General features: G+C 38.6%; 1 protein-coding gene and 1 long non-coding RNA gene across 9 annotated transcripts in view; one reads left to right on the top strand and one right to left on the bottom strand.

The window, feature by feature from the left end:
- Positions 1-15,000, bottom strand: part of akap9 (A-kinase anchoring protein 9) — a 186,313-nt gene that overhangs the window by 42,269 nt on the left and 129,044 nt on the right. For 4 of the 7 annotated variants that reach the window (XM_087295129.2, XM_087295130.2, XM_088651429.1 and 1 more), the window contains exons 1-3: positions 13,618-14,357; positions 10,649-10,811; positions 1,253-1,468 (exon numbers count right to left, since the gene is read on the bottom strand). In XM_087295129.2, coding sequence (XP_087151255.2) covers positions 1,253-1,468; positions 10,649-10,811; positions 13,618-13,866 — 628 coding nt within the window. In that variant the 5' untranslated portion in view covers positions 13,867-14,357. Of the gene's footprint in view, positions 1-1,252; positions 1,469-10,648; positions 10,812-13,617; positions 14,358-15,000 lie in introns of those variants that run through there. The other 3 variants (XR_015945271.1, XM_088651427.1, XM_088651428.1) reach the window with 1 other exon arrangement.
- Positions 6,928-8,394, top strand: LOC147832397 (uncharacterized). Of its 2 annotated transcripts, none has more exons than XR_015945281.1 (2): positions 6,928-7,195; positions 7,466-8,394. It is a non-coding gene; the product is annotated as an uncharacterized LOC147832397 (long non-coding RNA). The 2 variants fall into 2 exon arrangements; XR_015945280.1 differs by having other exon boundaries at positions 7,168-7,263.

Here is a 15,000-nt window from a genome sequence, read left to right as displayed (position 1 = left end):
TAAATAAATTAATTAATTAATAAATAGATAAATAAATGAATAACTAAATGAATAAATAAATAAAGTGTGTCCACCAGCTGTTGAGCTGAATTAGCTGTTTAGTGTGAACAAATACTGATAAACCTGGAGAGAAACATCATGAGTTCATCACAGTTATCAACCTGTAAACCAGGGGTGCCCAAACTCAGTCCTGCATCGGTGCCCAGCATATTTTAGTTCCGATCTCTGAATTAAACACACCTGAAGCAGCTAATCAAGCTCTCACTAGCTATACTAGAATCTTCCAGGCAGGTGTGTTGAAGCAAGCTGGAGCTAAACTATGCAGGACAGCGGCCCTCCAGTTTGGGTTCCCCTGCAGTAAACTCTGTGTATCTGTGTCTATAGATTAGTGCGTTTGAGTATGTGTGTGGTGCATGTGTGAATATATATGTCTGTGTGTGTGTGTGTGTGTGTGTGTGTGTATGCAGTTGTATATATCAGGAGTTGGACACTGAAACTGAAGTGCCTGGTTTAAGACACAATAATTGATTAGTATGGCGTCAGGCCTTAATTTGCCACCAAAACAGCATCAGCTGCTGATGGGAATGACAGACAGGAGTCCTGCACAGCAGCCAGGGGGACTCGGAGCTGTTCTTCTTCAGAAGAGCGTTCAGGTCACTACTGATGCTGCTGGAGGAAAACCTTTCCTGACCCGCTCCTCCAAAACACCCCAAAGTGCTCAATAATGTTCGGATCTGGGTACTGTGCAGGCCATGGCAGACATGTTCATCAAACCGTCTCCAGTCCTGCTGTGTGTATTGCTGCATCATCATCCTGATACACACCAAACACAGCCCTAATTACAACAAACAGCACCTTCAGGAGACAGTGTTTGAGCCATTGGGTCACCTGCTCCTCCAGAATGGTTGGGTAGTCCTTGGCAGTGACCCAGCGCCCATCTAGCGCCAGTATTAGGCATAGGGAATGCCATGATATTGAGTCTAAACCATCAGTGACCCCCCCATGCTTGACTCTGGGCATCAGCAGTCTGGGTGGGCCGCTTCTTTGGGGCTTCTCCACACCGTAACTGTCCCGGATGTGGGAAAGACAGTGAAGCTGGATCATCAGAGAACAGCACATGCTCCACACCGTCCACAGCTCCAGATCTCCACTGCTGCTCCACTGAACCGGCGTTTGGCAGAGGTTAGGGTCATGTATATTGACCCTGCGGACCCTGTGTGTGTTTGAGTGTGTGTGTGTGTATAGCACATACGCAGCTCTGGTCCTCCTCCAGCGCTGTCCCTCATGGCGTCCCGCTGTCGGCTCATCAGCTCAGTGTGCTCCAGCAGGCTGCATCTCTCCTGCTCCAGCTCCTGCAGGCGTGTGCTGGTGACCTGCAGCTCCTGCTCCAGATGCAGCTGCAGCTCCGCACGCTCACACACCTGCTGCTCCAGAGCACGCCGCTCATCACTGTAGCCGTCGATTAGCCCTGAACACACACACATACACACACAATACATAAGAATAATATAACAACACACACACACACACACAGACACACACACACACACAATAATATATGAAGGTAAATCAGTTGCGTAACTCGAGAGCTTGCAAATGTAAATGTGAGCACTTGTGATAATAATATTTGTATGTGTAGGTTGAAATGTACACTTACAGCTCTGATGTGAACAGCTGAATCCCGCGATTTGCACACACACACAACAATCCACACACTTGTGTTTTAAATTGGAAGTTGCAGATTAATAGTTGTGTATTTGTAAAATGTCATTTACAAATACAAAGTGACAGACACACGTGTGCACGGCAAATTTGATTGCATCTTATCTCTACAACCACAGGTCGGCACTCACAACCTCTCAGTTTCGTCAGTACAACTACAAATCTCCCGCGCTCTGACTTTTGCTACACATCTCCCGCGATCTCTGTAGCAGAACTCATCTGTGCACTTGCAAATGCAGAGGCGTGAGCAGCGCGGGGCGGGGGAGGGGCGGGGCAGGTGTAAAGCTGTTTGATTGGCTGATGCCTGACCAATGAACAATGCCAGCAGCCAAGAGGACTGAGGGGCAAAATAATAATTTCCCACAATTATTTCATTATTTAGGGTTTATTTGAACTCTTTTCTGAAGAGATTCTTGTTAAAAATCATTAATTTTGCGGAAATGTACATACCAGTAAAAGAGCAGCAAAGCCAGTTTATTGGCTAGAGCCAGCCAATGAGATGGGGCGTTTCTGTTTGTCAGGACACAGGGCAGCTCACGTTGTTGGAGGCCTCGAGCAATCAGAGGGTAAGTTATGATTTTTAATAATTATCTATATGTTCAATACTGTTAGCTAAGCTAAGGACTGTGCTAGGTGCTTCTCTAGTTTGTTTTTTTATATAAGAAAAAGTTATGAGTTATGTAGGAGTTGCTTTCTATCATGTTATATCGTTCTAAAGATACGATTCAACCCACATGAAATAAGTTGTAATAGTATTTATAGTAAATAATATTACGTTTTTGAACCATACTAACTATAATAAACTGTATTATACTGTATATACTGCACTATCTACAACTTTGTTAATGAATGCAACAGAACACTGTAGTATTAACTAGCATGAACTTTAATAAATTGAAGTATATATATATATATATATATATATATATATATATAGCTAAAATTTGATAAGATTGAAATATAGCTATCTGTTTAAAACTAAACATTCTAATGTCATTTGTTATGCAAACATCAAGTTGAAACAAATCTGTTAAGAACACATATTTATATGTAAAACCTAATACATTTTAAAGCAGTTGCATTTCTTTCTAATTTTTACATCTACATGCATTACATCTGATTTAGGTCCACAACTTGCATCCTTCAACATGATATGTGTGTTCAAAGGAAGAGCAAATAGGTGAGGGAGACAGTGTCCATCGCTCGGCTGAGGGTCCACTTTGAGCATCTCATCTGCAGGGTTAAGCAACATAAGCTGAACAGTCATCATCTCTTTCTATTACAGCAAGCATCAACCAGCTTTACACAATGGCTTGCTCTCTGACCATTAGTAAAGGTTTGAGCAAAGGATTAAAGAGGAGATAACATTTGATGGGTAATGATGAAGTTGGATTTACCACCTCCATCTCATTATGAACAAGGAAAAACCCTGAAATATTTCAATACAAGTAACTAGACATTTGCACTGCACTTATTTGCACTGTAAATTTTATTTGACAAATTAATGTTAAACATTTCCCTTTCAGTACAGGTGTCAAACTCAATTCCTGGAGGGCTGCAGCTTTGCAAAGTTTAGTTCTAACCCTAATTAAACACACCTGATCAAACTAACTGAGTCCTTCAGGTTTGTTTGAAACTTTCACTTAAGTGTGTTGAAGCAGGGTTGAAACTAAAAACGTGCAGGGTTACGGCCCTCCAGGAACTAAGTTTGACAGCCCTACTTTACAGTAAAGTGTAAAAATACTACATTAAACAATTATCAAAATAAAAGTTGTGTGTTGGTGAGTGTGTGTTTTGTTCAAATCTGTAATCATCTTGGCAGGTAAAAAGAGAAAATAAATGGTCGGCTTCCTCTTGAACGATCTGAATCATTTTGAAGTGTTTGTAGATGAGCTGGATCATCATGTCATCTTTAGCATAAATAACATCCTATTCAAGCTATGCAGCTTCTCTGAGTTCCTCATCGACTTGAAACATCCTGATCTCTCCTGTCACTCCATCCTTACAGGAAACTGAGAAATAACCTATAGTTAGTAACTTTCATAATTAAAAAAGTGATATAAAGGACACACTGTACACAAACATGTAAATAGATAGATGGATAGATAGCCATGATGCAGGTTATTATAACAAAAACCGGTATAATCAGTGAGAAACTGAAACGCCTAGTGTTATTTTTAATTGCTATTAATGTGTGTGTAAATATACTTTAATTTATTAAAGTTCATGCTAGTTAATACTACAGTGTGCTGTTGCATTCATTAACAAAGTTGTAGATAGTGCAGTATATACAGTATAATACAGTTTACTATAGTTGGTATGGTTCAAAAACGTAATATTATTTGCTATAAATACTATTACAACTTATTTCATGTGGGTTGAATCGTATCTTTAGAACGATATAACATGATAGAAAGCAACTCCTACATAACTCATAACTTTTTCTTATATAAAAAAACAAACTAGAGAAGCACCTAGCACAGTCCTTAGCTTAGCTAACAGTATTGAACATATAGATAATTATTAAAAATCATAACTTACCCTCTGATTGCTCGAGGCCTCCAACAACGTGAGCTGCCCTGTGTCCTGACAAACAGAAACCCCCCATCTCATTGGCTGGCTCTAGCCAATAAACTGGCTTTGCTGCTCTTTTACTGGTATGTACATTTCCGCAAAATTAATGATTTTTAACAAGAATCTCTTCAGAAAAGAGTTCAAATAAACCCTAAATAATGAAATAATTGTGGGAAATTATTATTTTGCCCCTCAGTCCTCTTGGCTGCTGGCATTGTTCATTGGTCAGGCATCAGCCAATCAAACAGCTTTACACCTGCCCCGCCCCTCCCCCGCCCCGCGCTGCTCACGCCTCTGCATTTGCAAGTGCACAGATGAGTTCTGCTACAGAGATCGCGGGAGATGTGTAGCAAAAGTCAGAGCGCGGGAGATTTGTAGTTGTACTGACGAAACTGAGAGGTTGTGAGTGCCGACCTGTGGTTGTAGAGATAAGATGCAATCAAATTTGCCGTGCACACGTGTGTCTGTCACTTTGTATTTGTAAATGACATTTTACAAATACACAACTATTAATCTGCAACTTCCAATTTAAAACACAAGTGTGTGGATTGTTGTGTGTGTGTGCAAATCGCGGGATTCAGCTGTTCACATCAGAGCTGTAAGTGTACATTTCAACCTACACATACAAATATTATTATCACAAGTGCTCACATTTACATTTGCAAGCTCTCGACTTTCGCAACTGAATTACCTTCATAATAATACATCAATATAATATAGCAATAACAACACACACGCACACGCACGCACACACACACATACACACACATTCACACAAACCCACTCATGCTCAAATGCACACACACAATACATCAATATTGCATACACACACACACACACACACACACACAATCATACAGATACATGCACATGTATACATAAAAACACACATGCTCTCATGCTCACATACACACTCTACACATAACACACAAATACATACACTTGCACACACACACTCTCTCTCTCACACACACACACACACACACACACACACACACACACACACACACACACACACACACACACACACACACACACACACACACACACACACACACACACACACACACACGCACACACACGCACGCACACACGCACACACACACACCCACGCACACACACAAACACACACACAAACACACACTAGAGCACTAGTCATGACAGAAGCTTAAAGTTGAACAATTATAACAACATTTTAAAATAAACCTTATTTAAATAAAAATAGATAAAAATAAACAAAATCACAGAAATATACAACGAAGAATAATTATTTCAAAACAAACACAAATTAAAATACTGTATAAAATCATTGATATATGAAATTAAAATAATTTAAAAATAAAATAAATCCAAATAAAACTAAATGAGATGTATAATAGAATTAAACGCATTAAAGGCAATTATTTAAAAATACATTAAAAAAATACATGTAAAATAAAATAAAATAAATTATAAAAATGTAAAAATAGAATAAAGTTAAATTAAAATATTTAAACGTGGAATTAAAATAAAAACAATCCAAGTAGAAAAAAATAACACTTAAAATCTAAATAAAACCAACAAAACAATTTTAGTAAAATTAAAAAGGTAAATAAATATGGTCAATAAAAATACACATATTTTATACATGTAAAAGCATAAGCTTAAAAATAAAAAAAATAATGTACTTTGGAATTAAAATAAAAACATTTCAAATAAAAATATTAAAAACAAACATTTGGTAAAATAATATAAACACATATAATTAAAAAGTTTGAATCAAAATGAAACAGTAAACATGTCTAAAATGTATTAAAAAGTACACAACATTATAATTCTATATCTTAAATATAACCTGCTCTGTCAGAAGATGGTCGTAGTTCAACTTTTAAAATATGCATCAACAGTTTGCTAGGGTTTATTCGTCTCTCAAACTGCTCGGCGTCTCATAACTCAGAATCCAAACACATTCCTGAGGGAACAATTGCGAGGAGAATTCTTCTAATTGTGCATAATGGCATTAGTTCTGCATGTAAAAGCAGCAGCCGTGACCAATCCTGAGCAAACTTCAGTAAAGAGGAGCATCTGCTGCTGGAAACACAACACCAGCCGAGTACAGACACGCAGGAGGAGGAATAATACAGCAAACCACACACACACACACACACACACACACACACACACACACACACACACACACACACACACACACACACACACACTCACACTCACACTCACACTCACACACACACACACACACACACACACTAATGTAGGTCACCACAATTAACACTATTAAAGCATTCCACACACACTGCAGCAACATTAATCTTCATTTATACATCAGAGTTCATTTTCATCATCTGTTTCTGCCTTTTTTAATGTTTACTTCATTAATTTCATGCATTATTTCCGAAATTTGTTATTACATTATTCTCGGAAATCTAGAATTTTTGTTTGGAATTCCAAATTTTTCTTGCTGTTGGGAATTACTGATTTTTATTGTTCAGAATTTTATTATTTTTTGTTTGGAATTCCAGATTTTTGTACAGAATTCCAGATTTTATTATTTTTTGTTTGGAATTCCAGATTTTTGTACAGAATTCCAGATTTTATTATTTTTTGTTTAGGAATTCCAGATTTTTGTACGGAATTTCAAATTTTTTATTGAGAATTCCTGATTTATTTATTTATTTTTTGTTGGAAATTCCAGATTTTTTTTATTGAGAATTCCATTTTTTAAAAATTTTTTCGTGGAAATTCTAGATTTTTTTATTGGAAATTCCAGATTTATTAGATTTTTCATTTATTTTTATTTTTTTTTTATTTTTTTTTTGGGGGGGGGGGTGGATTTTGATTTTTTTTTTGCTTGGAAATTTTAAACTTTTATTTGGAATTCCAGATTATTCTAATGTTTTTTGTTTGGAATTCCAGATTTTTTTTAGTTTGGAATTTCATTTTTTCCCCCTGGAATTTCAGATATTTTTGGTTGGGAATTCTGAATTTTTTGTTCAGAATTCCAGATTTCTTTTGCTAGGAATTCCAGATTTTTTTTTTTGTTTGTTTTATTTTTTTGGTTTGAAATTCCAGATTTAAAAAAAAATAATTTTTGTTTTAAATTCAAGATTTTTAAACTTTTTTTGTTTGGAGATTTAGATTTTTTTTTTTCTTTGTTTGTTTGAAATTCCAGATTTTTCAGAATTATAGGATTATTACTGTAATTCCAGAATTTGTTTGGATTTCAAAGTTTTCTGACTTTTTTCTCTTTTTTCTCTTCAAAGTTCAGGTTTTATAATTCTGAATTTTAGTTTAATAAAAACAAAGTTTACATCTCAAAACTCTGACTTTTTTCGCAGAATTCTGTTTTGCTTTTTTTAACAAAATTCTTTAAACAAGATTTTTGTGGCGAGTCCAAACTTTTTTTTCCAGAATTCTGGAATTTTTGTTATAATCAAGTTCATGTATGTTTGGAATGCTGGGCTTATGCCTAAATATGTCTCAGAATTTGAGTTTACACCTCATAACTTTTTCTCTGAATTTATGATTAGATTTTTCTAGAGTTTATGTCCCGAATTTACATCTTGCACTTTTGATTTCTTTCTCTGGATTTTGAGTTAACTGAATTTCATATCTGGTACAAGTGGGACTGTTTGTTGCCTGAGATTATTTTCCACAAATCCTCCTCAAACCTCTACATTTTTATTTCCGTTTATGTCCACCAAGTTGAATTTTGTTGATGTTTCCATCTCTCAACTTTAAATAAAAATTAATTTCAACTTCCCTCTTACTACTCTGACTCAATGCTGAAGTCTGATGATAAATCAGGCTATCTTTTAGATTTATATACAGCGTGTCTATCAAAGAGCACTATCAGCTGTACTGAGAGAGAAACAGGTGCGCTGTGGAGGAATGATGATCACCTGAGCTTTATTATGACAGATGAGAGAGAGCTGAGCAAACACACACACACAGAAACACACCCCGCACAAACCATCAGCTCATGTGACACACACTGGACAGCAGCGTCTTGTGACACACAACGGTAAACACTGAGCTCTAGCTAACAAACTCCAGCTCACTGGGACATTTATGACATGGCAATTCACACACACACACACACACACACACACACACATTTATATGTATATATATATAACAAACAGCGTCACTATGACCGCACTCGAATACCCCCAAGGGAGTACTCCAACACGCCCGTGTGTGTTTGACCATCATTATCCCGGTTCGGTTTCAGGTTGCTGAAAGAATCATTTGCTCCTTTGTTTTTCCCACATCACTCTCGTCTGTTTCTGAAAGGATCGGGTGTCAGAAGTGCTTCAATAATCACGGGCATCTTATTATCATCAGTTTAAGTCGGGGTGTCCACATTCAGTCCTGGAGGGCCAGTGTCCTGGAGAGTCTATCTCCAACCCTAATCAAACACACCTGAAGCAGCTAATCAAGCTCGCACTAGGTGTACTAGACACTTCCTAGCAGGTGTGTTGAAGCCAGTTAGAGCTAAACTCAGCAGGACAGCGGCCCTCCAGGACTGAGTTTGGACACCCCAAAGTAGTTCATTCATTCATTTTCTTTTCAGCTTAGTCCCTTTATTAATCCGTGGTCGCCACAGCGCAATGAACCGCCAACTTATCCAGCAAGTTTTACGCAGCGGATGCCCTTCCAGCTGCAACCCATCTCTGGGAAACACCCATACACACGTATTCACACTCATACACAATTTAGCCTACCCAATTCAGTTCAAGAAGTTCGTTATTTCACACGCGGCGAGCTCTCTGCAGAAAGCGAAACCGCTCGTACTTTTAGACGAGCTCGTAAAACGACAGCAGGACACGGCAGATTCTGTTCTTCTTGACTTTGCTGCTGTTCATCAAGACGACGGCGAGGTTTGTTTGAGCTCGGGTCGGCCATGGCTAGTTATTATATGTGCATATCATCATGGTGTAACGTCTCGGCTGTGTGTTTAAATGTGTCGCTTCCTTTGTTTTCATTCTCCTGCTAGTGTGCGCTGGTGACGTTTCTCTGTAGACTAGTGATGGGTCGTTCATGAACGATTCGTTCATTTTAAACGAATCTTCAATATGACTCGGGAATTACGAGTCCTCTCAGGGAGTGATTCGTTCATCCGCGTGTGCGACACATTTGTGTAGGTGGTATCGTTCATTTCAAGTCTTCATCACATTTCGAGCCGTTCATTGCGGAAAGGCAGGAGCCAATCATATGCGTTTAGACCCGGAAAAAGAATTAATCCGTTCATCTCTGGAGTCCTCTATCAGGTCTGAGTCACTCGTTCCTCACGGGCCAATCATACGCGTTTAGAGCCAGAAAAAGAATTGTTCATCTCTGGAGTCCTCGGGTTTGAGTCATTCTGTCACGTAAATAACGAACGACTCCAGACTTGAAAGGTGAACTCATCATCATGGCTCCTATCAGCTCAGACTGTGTACATTGGTTAAGATTATATGTGACTGTCAAAGTAACGTGAACGAATCGCTGAAATTTGAAGACATGAAGAGCTGAGCTGAGCAAAGACACAGAAATGCCTTCATTGACAAAAGTTGAGGTCAACATTGAAGTATTATTTTCTCCTTCTTATAGTAGTCTATTTATGCCTTATTTGTCGTGTGATCAACCTTTTGGGCTAGTTGTAGATGGTTTGGAAGCAATTCGTAACATTTTAATAATATTTTAGCAAACTGAACCAAATGAACGAAATGATTCGAAAAAAGATTCATCTTGATGGACGAGACTCAAAGATCCGACTCAGTAAATTGATCCGAACTTCCCATCACTACTGTACACCAATAGCGTTCAGCTGCACGTCTAGCTCCGCCTTTTGTAACACTCCTGTTGTGCTAGATAAAGGGAACCCAAAAAGTCCTGCAGTACGGTTCGCTTTTTGGTTCCTTTTGACAGTGGAAACGGCCATAAAAGCGTACCGAACCGTACCGTACCACTCAGTGGAAACAGGCCATAAAGATAAAGACCCAAACCCCTCACTGAACGACAGCTGCACCTTCAGCAGACCTCCTCATACCTGCAGCACGAGGACTTCATGATCATTTACGAGCATCAAAAATTAACTGAACAGTCTCATCATTGATGACGGAAGCGTGATCAGGAGGTTCAAATGCAGTGTGAGTGCAGGTCGGGGTCCATCACAGCCAGGCACAGTTCAAAAGAAATCAAGCCTAGTGTGAGTACACCCTGAATGTCCAGCTACTGGTCTGTGTGTATGTGTGTGTGTGTTTTCTGAAGTACCAGTCACTGCTGTCACCAACTGTCCTCAATAAAAGCCACTCAGACACAGACAGACACGGATGCGCATACACAAAAGCAAACACACACACACACACACCTTCAGCTCTGTGCAGCTCCAGGGCCAGCTGTTCTCTGGCTCTCTCCTCTTCACACACTCGCTCCTGCAGCTCCTCCTGACGGCGCAGCAGCTCCTCCATCTCCTCATTGTGTCTGAACTTCTCCCTCAACAGCTCGGTCTGCGTGATGCGCGCATGCTCCAGCTGACACACACACACACACACAGAGAGAGAGAAACAGATTTAACTCTACATCATGTACTGAGACTCTTCGAGACCCCGGTAAACCTCAAATGAAGCTGAAGAAGGAACTGAAATGATTTAATTATGAACACAATCACTCTGAAATGACGTTCGCTTTGAGTTTCAGCAGTTCGACACGGCGATAAAGGAAATATTATGATGAACTCTGAAAACCTGTAACCATTGAACTCTAAAGTAGAAACAAATACTATTGAAGTCAATGGTTACAGGTTTCCAACATGTTTCAAAACATCTTCTTTTACGTTTTTATGAATATATCATAATTTACCACTGCTTTATCACTATAATCATCAACATAATAATAATTAATGTTCATTGATCATCAGATTCTCTTATTACACTGCAGGATTTCTGCTTTTCTGAATATTATACTGATATTCCTGAAGGATCACTGAAGACTGGAGAAAAGATCCTGATAATTCAGCTTCACATCACAGATGTAGATGACACTTTACTAGATATTCACATAAACAAACAGCTATTTTGATTATTAGTGATGTTTCAATGTTGTTTATGCACTTGTTGTCATATTAAATGTCCTCCTGCTGATCAGACGGTGTTTAACCGCAACACTTCCACAACACACACACCTTCAGTCAGAAAGAAATGACAAATTATTGTATATTCACACAGAAAACAGCTATTTTGAGCTATGTGGAGTGATTTCTGTGTGCTATTTCTGTATTTTGTGTCTAAAACTGCTAACACTTTAGTTTAGGCTATTAACTACTGTCTTACTACCTGCTTATTATTAAGATATGAGCTGTTCATTAGTAGTTATAAAGTATGATGCTATTCTGCATCTCTAATCTTACCCACAGCCTAAACACAACTACTACATTACTAACTGTTAACATAAGCAGTTATAAACAGCAATAAACAGCTCATTAGTAGTTTATTAGGCTGGTAGTGTAAGTTAATGGTTTATTCATATTGTGAATTGAGACTTAAAATAAAGTGTTACCTAAAAACTCTATATAAACGCTGGTCTTCATGCATTTTAAAGACTGAAGTAAAAAGTTGGATATTATAAACCACAAGCAGAGACGGATCTGATGTTACCATAAACACAAAACCCTTATAATAAATGACAAACTTGACAAGTGGAAGTAATTGGATCTGCATTGGAAACATTGAATAAAAGTTAAGATGTGATTATTTATATTTCATGTTTTTAGTTTCTACACTCTCAAAATCCTCCCACAAAAATCTGCAGACTCGTCAAAAATGCCCACAGATTCTGTCTGAAGTCAGTATACACACTGCTAAAACAAAAAAGCGTTTCTTGTTTAAATATCTACAATTTTTAACTCTTCATTTCTGAAAACAATACAATATTTTACACTCATCTAGAAAATGCTTCTTGGTTTAGGAATGTTTCTATATTAGGACTAAAAACACGACAAAAACTCCAAGCAAGAAAAGCAACTTTTTAAATGACTTTTTAGTTAAATTAACACATTTACACGGCAGAAAATGTGTTTTTAGAGTTATTAATATTACTTTTTAGTTAAATTTCGAAATTATAATATTATATTATTATATTGTTATATTATATTATTATATTATATTATTATATTGAAACTGTGAGTCCAGTTTTCAGCGTTCAGTTTAGTTCAGTTCAGTGTGGTTTAATTCTCACTGCTGAAAGTCCAAACACTGAAGAGCAAATCCACAGGCCCAAATTAAATTCACATCATTACACTGCAAAAATGCCGTTCTTGCTTCGTGTTTTTGTCTTGTTTATAGTTCCAATATCTAGAACAGGCTTTTTGATTTCAGAATTTTTAAACAAGTGTAAAATATTGGTTTATTTACAGGAAAGCATTGTTTGCAGTGTAATAATGTCAATTTAACTAAAGTAGTAATAATAGTAGAATTATCAGTGAATTTAACTAAACAGTAATATTAATAACAGCTCGAAACTCTGGAAAACACATTGTATAGTCAATTTAACTAAAACATAGTAGTTATAGTAGAAATATTTGTGAATCTAACTAAATATTAATATTAATAACAGCTCTAAACTCTAAGAAACACATTTTCTGAAGTGTAATAGTGTGAATTTAACTAAAAAACAGTAATAATAGCAGGTAATCACAGTAATATCAGTGAAATTAACTAAACAGTAATATTAATAACAGCTCGAAACTCTAAGAAACACAATGTTTGCAGTGTAATAGTGTGAATTTAACTAAAACGTAGTAATGATAGCAGGTAATCAGAGAATATTGGTAAATTTAACTAAACAGTAATATTAAAAACGGCTCTAAACTTTGAAAAACACATTGTTTTGTAGTGTAATAGTGTGAATTTAACTAAAACAGTAAATAATAGTAGTTACTCAGAGTAATATCAGTGAATTTAACTAAACAGTAATATTAATAACAGCTCGAAACTCTTAAAAACACATTGTTTGCAGTGTAATAGTGTACATTTAACTAAATATTAATATTAATAACAGCTCTAAACTTTAAGAAACACATCTTCTGCAGTGTAATAATGTGAATTTAACTAAAAAAGACTGAAGTGAAAGCCAGATTACAAACCACGACTGTGAGACGATTCTCATGTTACCACAAACACAAAACCTTTCTCACACACACACATACACACACACACACACACACACACGCAGCCATAAACACACCCTGGAATCTGATTATAGCGAGTGGAGGTGTACAGCAGCTGTTATCAGCGTGTGCAGACACATAAGCCCCTCTCTCCCTCCCGGTGTCAGACTCACGGTGTATGGAGGCGTGGGCAGGGAGATCCGTGACACCACCTTCAGCAGGTGCCCGCCGTCCCGCCGCTGCCGCACGTGTGAGATCTGCGTCTGCACCACCACCGCGTTCCTCTCCGTCAGCAGCGGCGTCAGCGGGAACGGCCGGGGCAGCGGGATGCGGGACTCCACCTCATACAGATCCTGATCCTGAGTCTCCAGCCAGCCGTCCCGCAGCACAGGGGAGCTCCAGTACGAGCGGTACGAGTCCATACCGGCTAATGCAGCGCGCGATACTCACTGTGGGCTAACATTACTCTACACACATACACACACACACTAACACACACTGATCCTGGAGTTACGTTAACATTGCTTCAGACACACACACACACTAACGCGCGCACTGATCCAGAAGCTACTTACAATGAGTTACCATTGCTTTAGACGCACACACACACTAACACACGCGCACACACAATATTCCAGTGTGTCCTCGAGTCGTTCCAGAGAGCAAAGTTGAGGGCAAAGAGTGTTGCCGTGGTTTCTGTCGTTGTGTTTCCCTCGGTTACAGGACACTCATTAGCAATTCCAGGCTTCCACGGCAACGATCCGCTGGGAAAGAGCAGGGCCTCATTAACAGGAGAGCAGAGCCGCGCGGGGGAGTGTGTGTGTGTGTGTGTGTGTGTGTGTGTTTCTATGTCTCTCTCTCTCGCTCTCTTTCTGTGTGTGTGTCTCTCTCTCTCTGTCTGTCTCTTCACTTCCTGGTTTGCTGACATGTGTGTGAGTGAGTGTGTGCGTGACGTTGAGTTTTAAGGCGGAGCTGTGAAGACTACAGGTGAATAGATGGGCGAATACACACACACACACAAATACACACACTCTCTCTTCTTAAATGTCTCATACACAGGCACACACATACTCACTAAAACACACACACACTTACTAAAACACACGCACACACACTCTCTCTCTCATACACACACAATCACTAATGCACCCTCTCTCACACAAACAAATACACACACTCTCTCTCTCAGACACACACACACACTGTCTCTCTCTCTCACAGGCACCCATACACTCTGTCTCTCTTGTACACATACACACACACAAACAAACACCCTACCTCTCTCACACAAATACACACACACACACACACACACTCAAAAACACTTTGTATCTCTCTCACTCACACACACACACACACACTCACTAATACTCCCTCTCCCTCTCTCTCTCTCTCTCTCGCACACACACACACACACACACACACACACACACACCCATCAGCAGCAGCCTGTCCTGCAGGATTCCAGCTCCACAGTTTAACACACACACACACACACACACACACACACACACACACACGGTTGACAGTCAGGAATGTTGATAGTCTTCAGTAAT

The sequence above is a fragment of the Danio rerio genome, chromosome 19 (genome assembly GCF_052040795.2).
Source record: "Danio rerio strain M-AB ecotype USA chromosome 19, GRCz13ab, whole genome shotgun sequence".
NCBI classification, from domain to species: domain Eukaryota; kingdom Metazoa; phylum Chordata; class Actinopteri; order Cypriniformes; family Danionidae; genus Danio; species Danio rerio.
The sequence above is the reverse complement of the archived record's forward strand: the minus strand, read 5'-3'. Positions and strand labels throughout refer to the sequence as shown.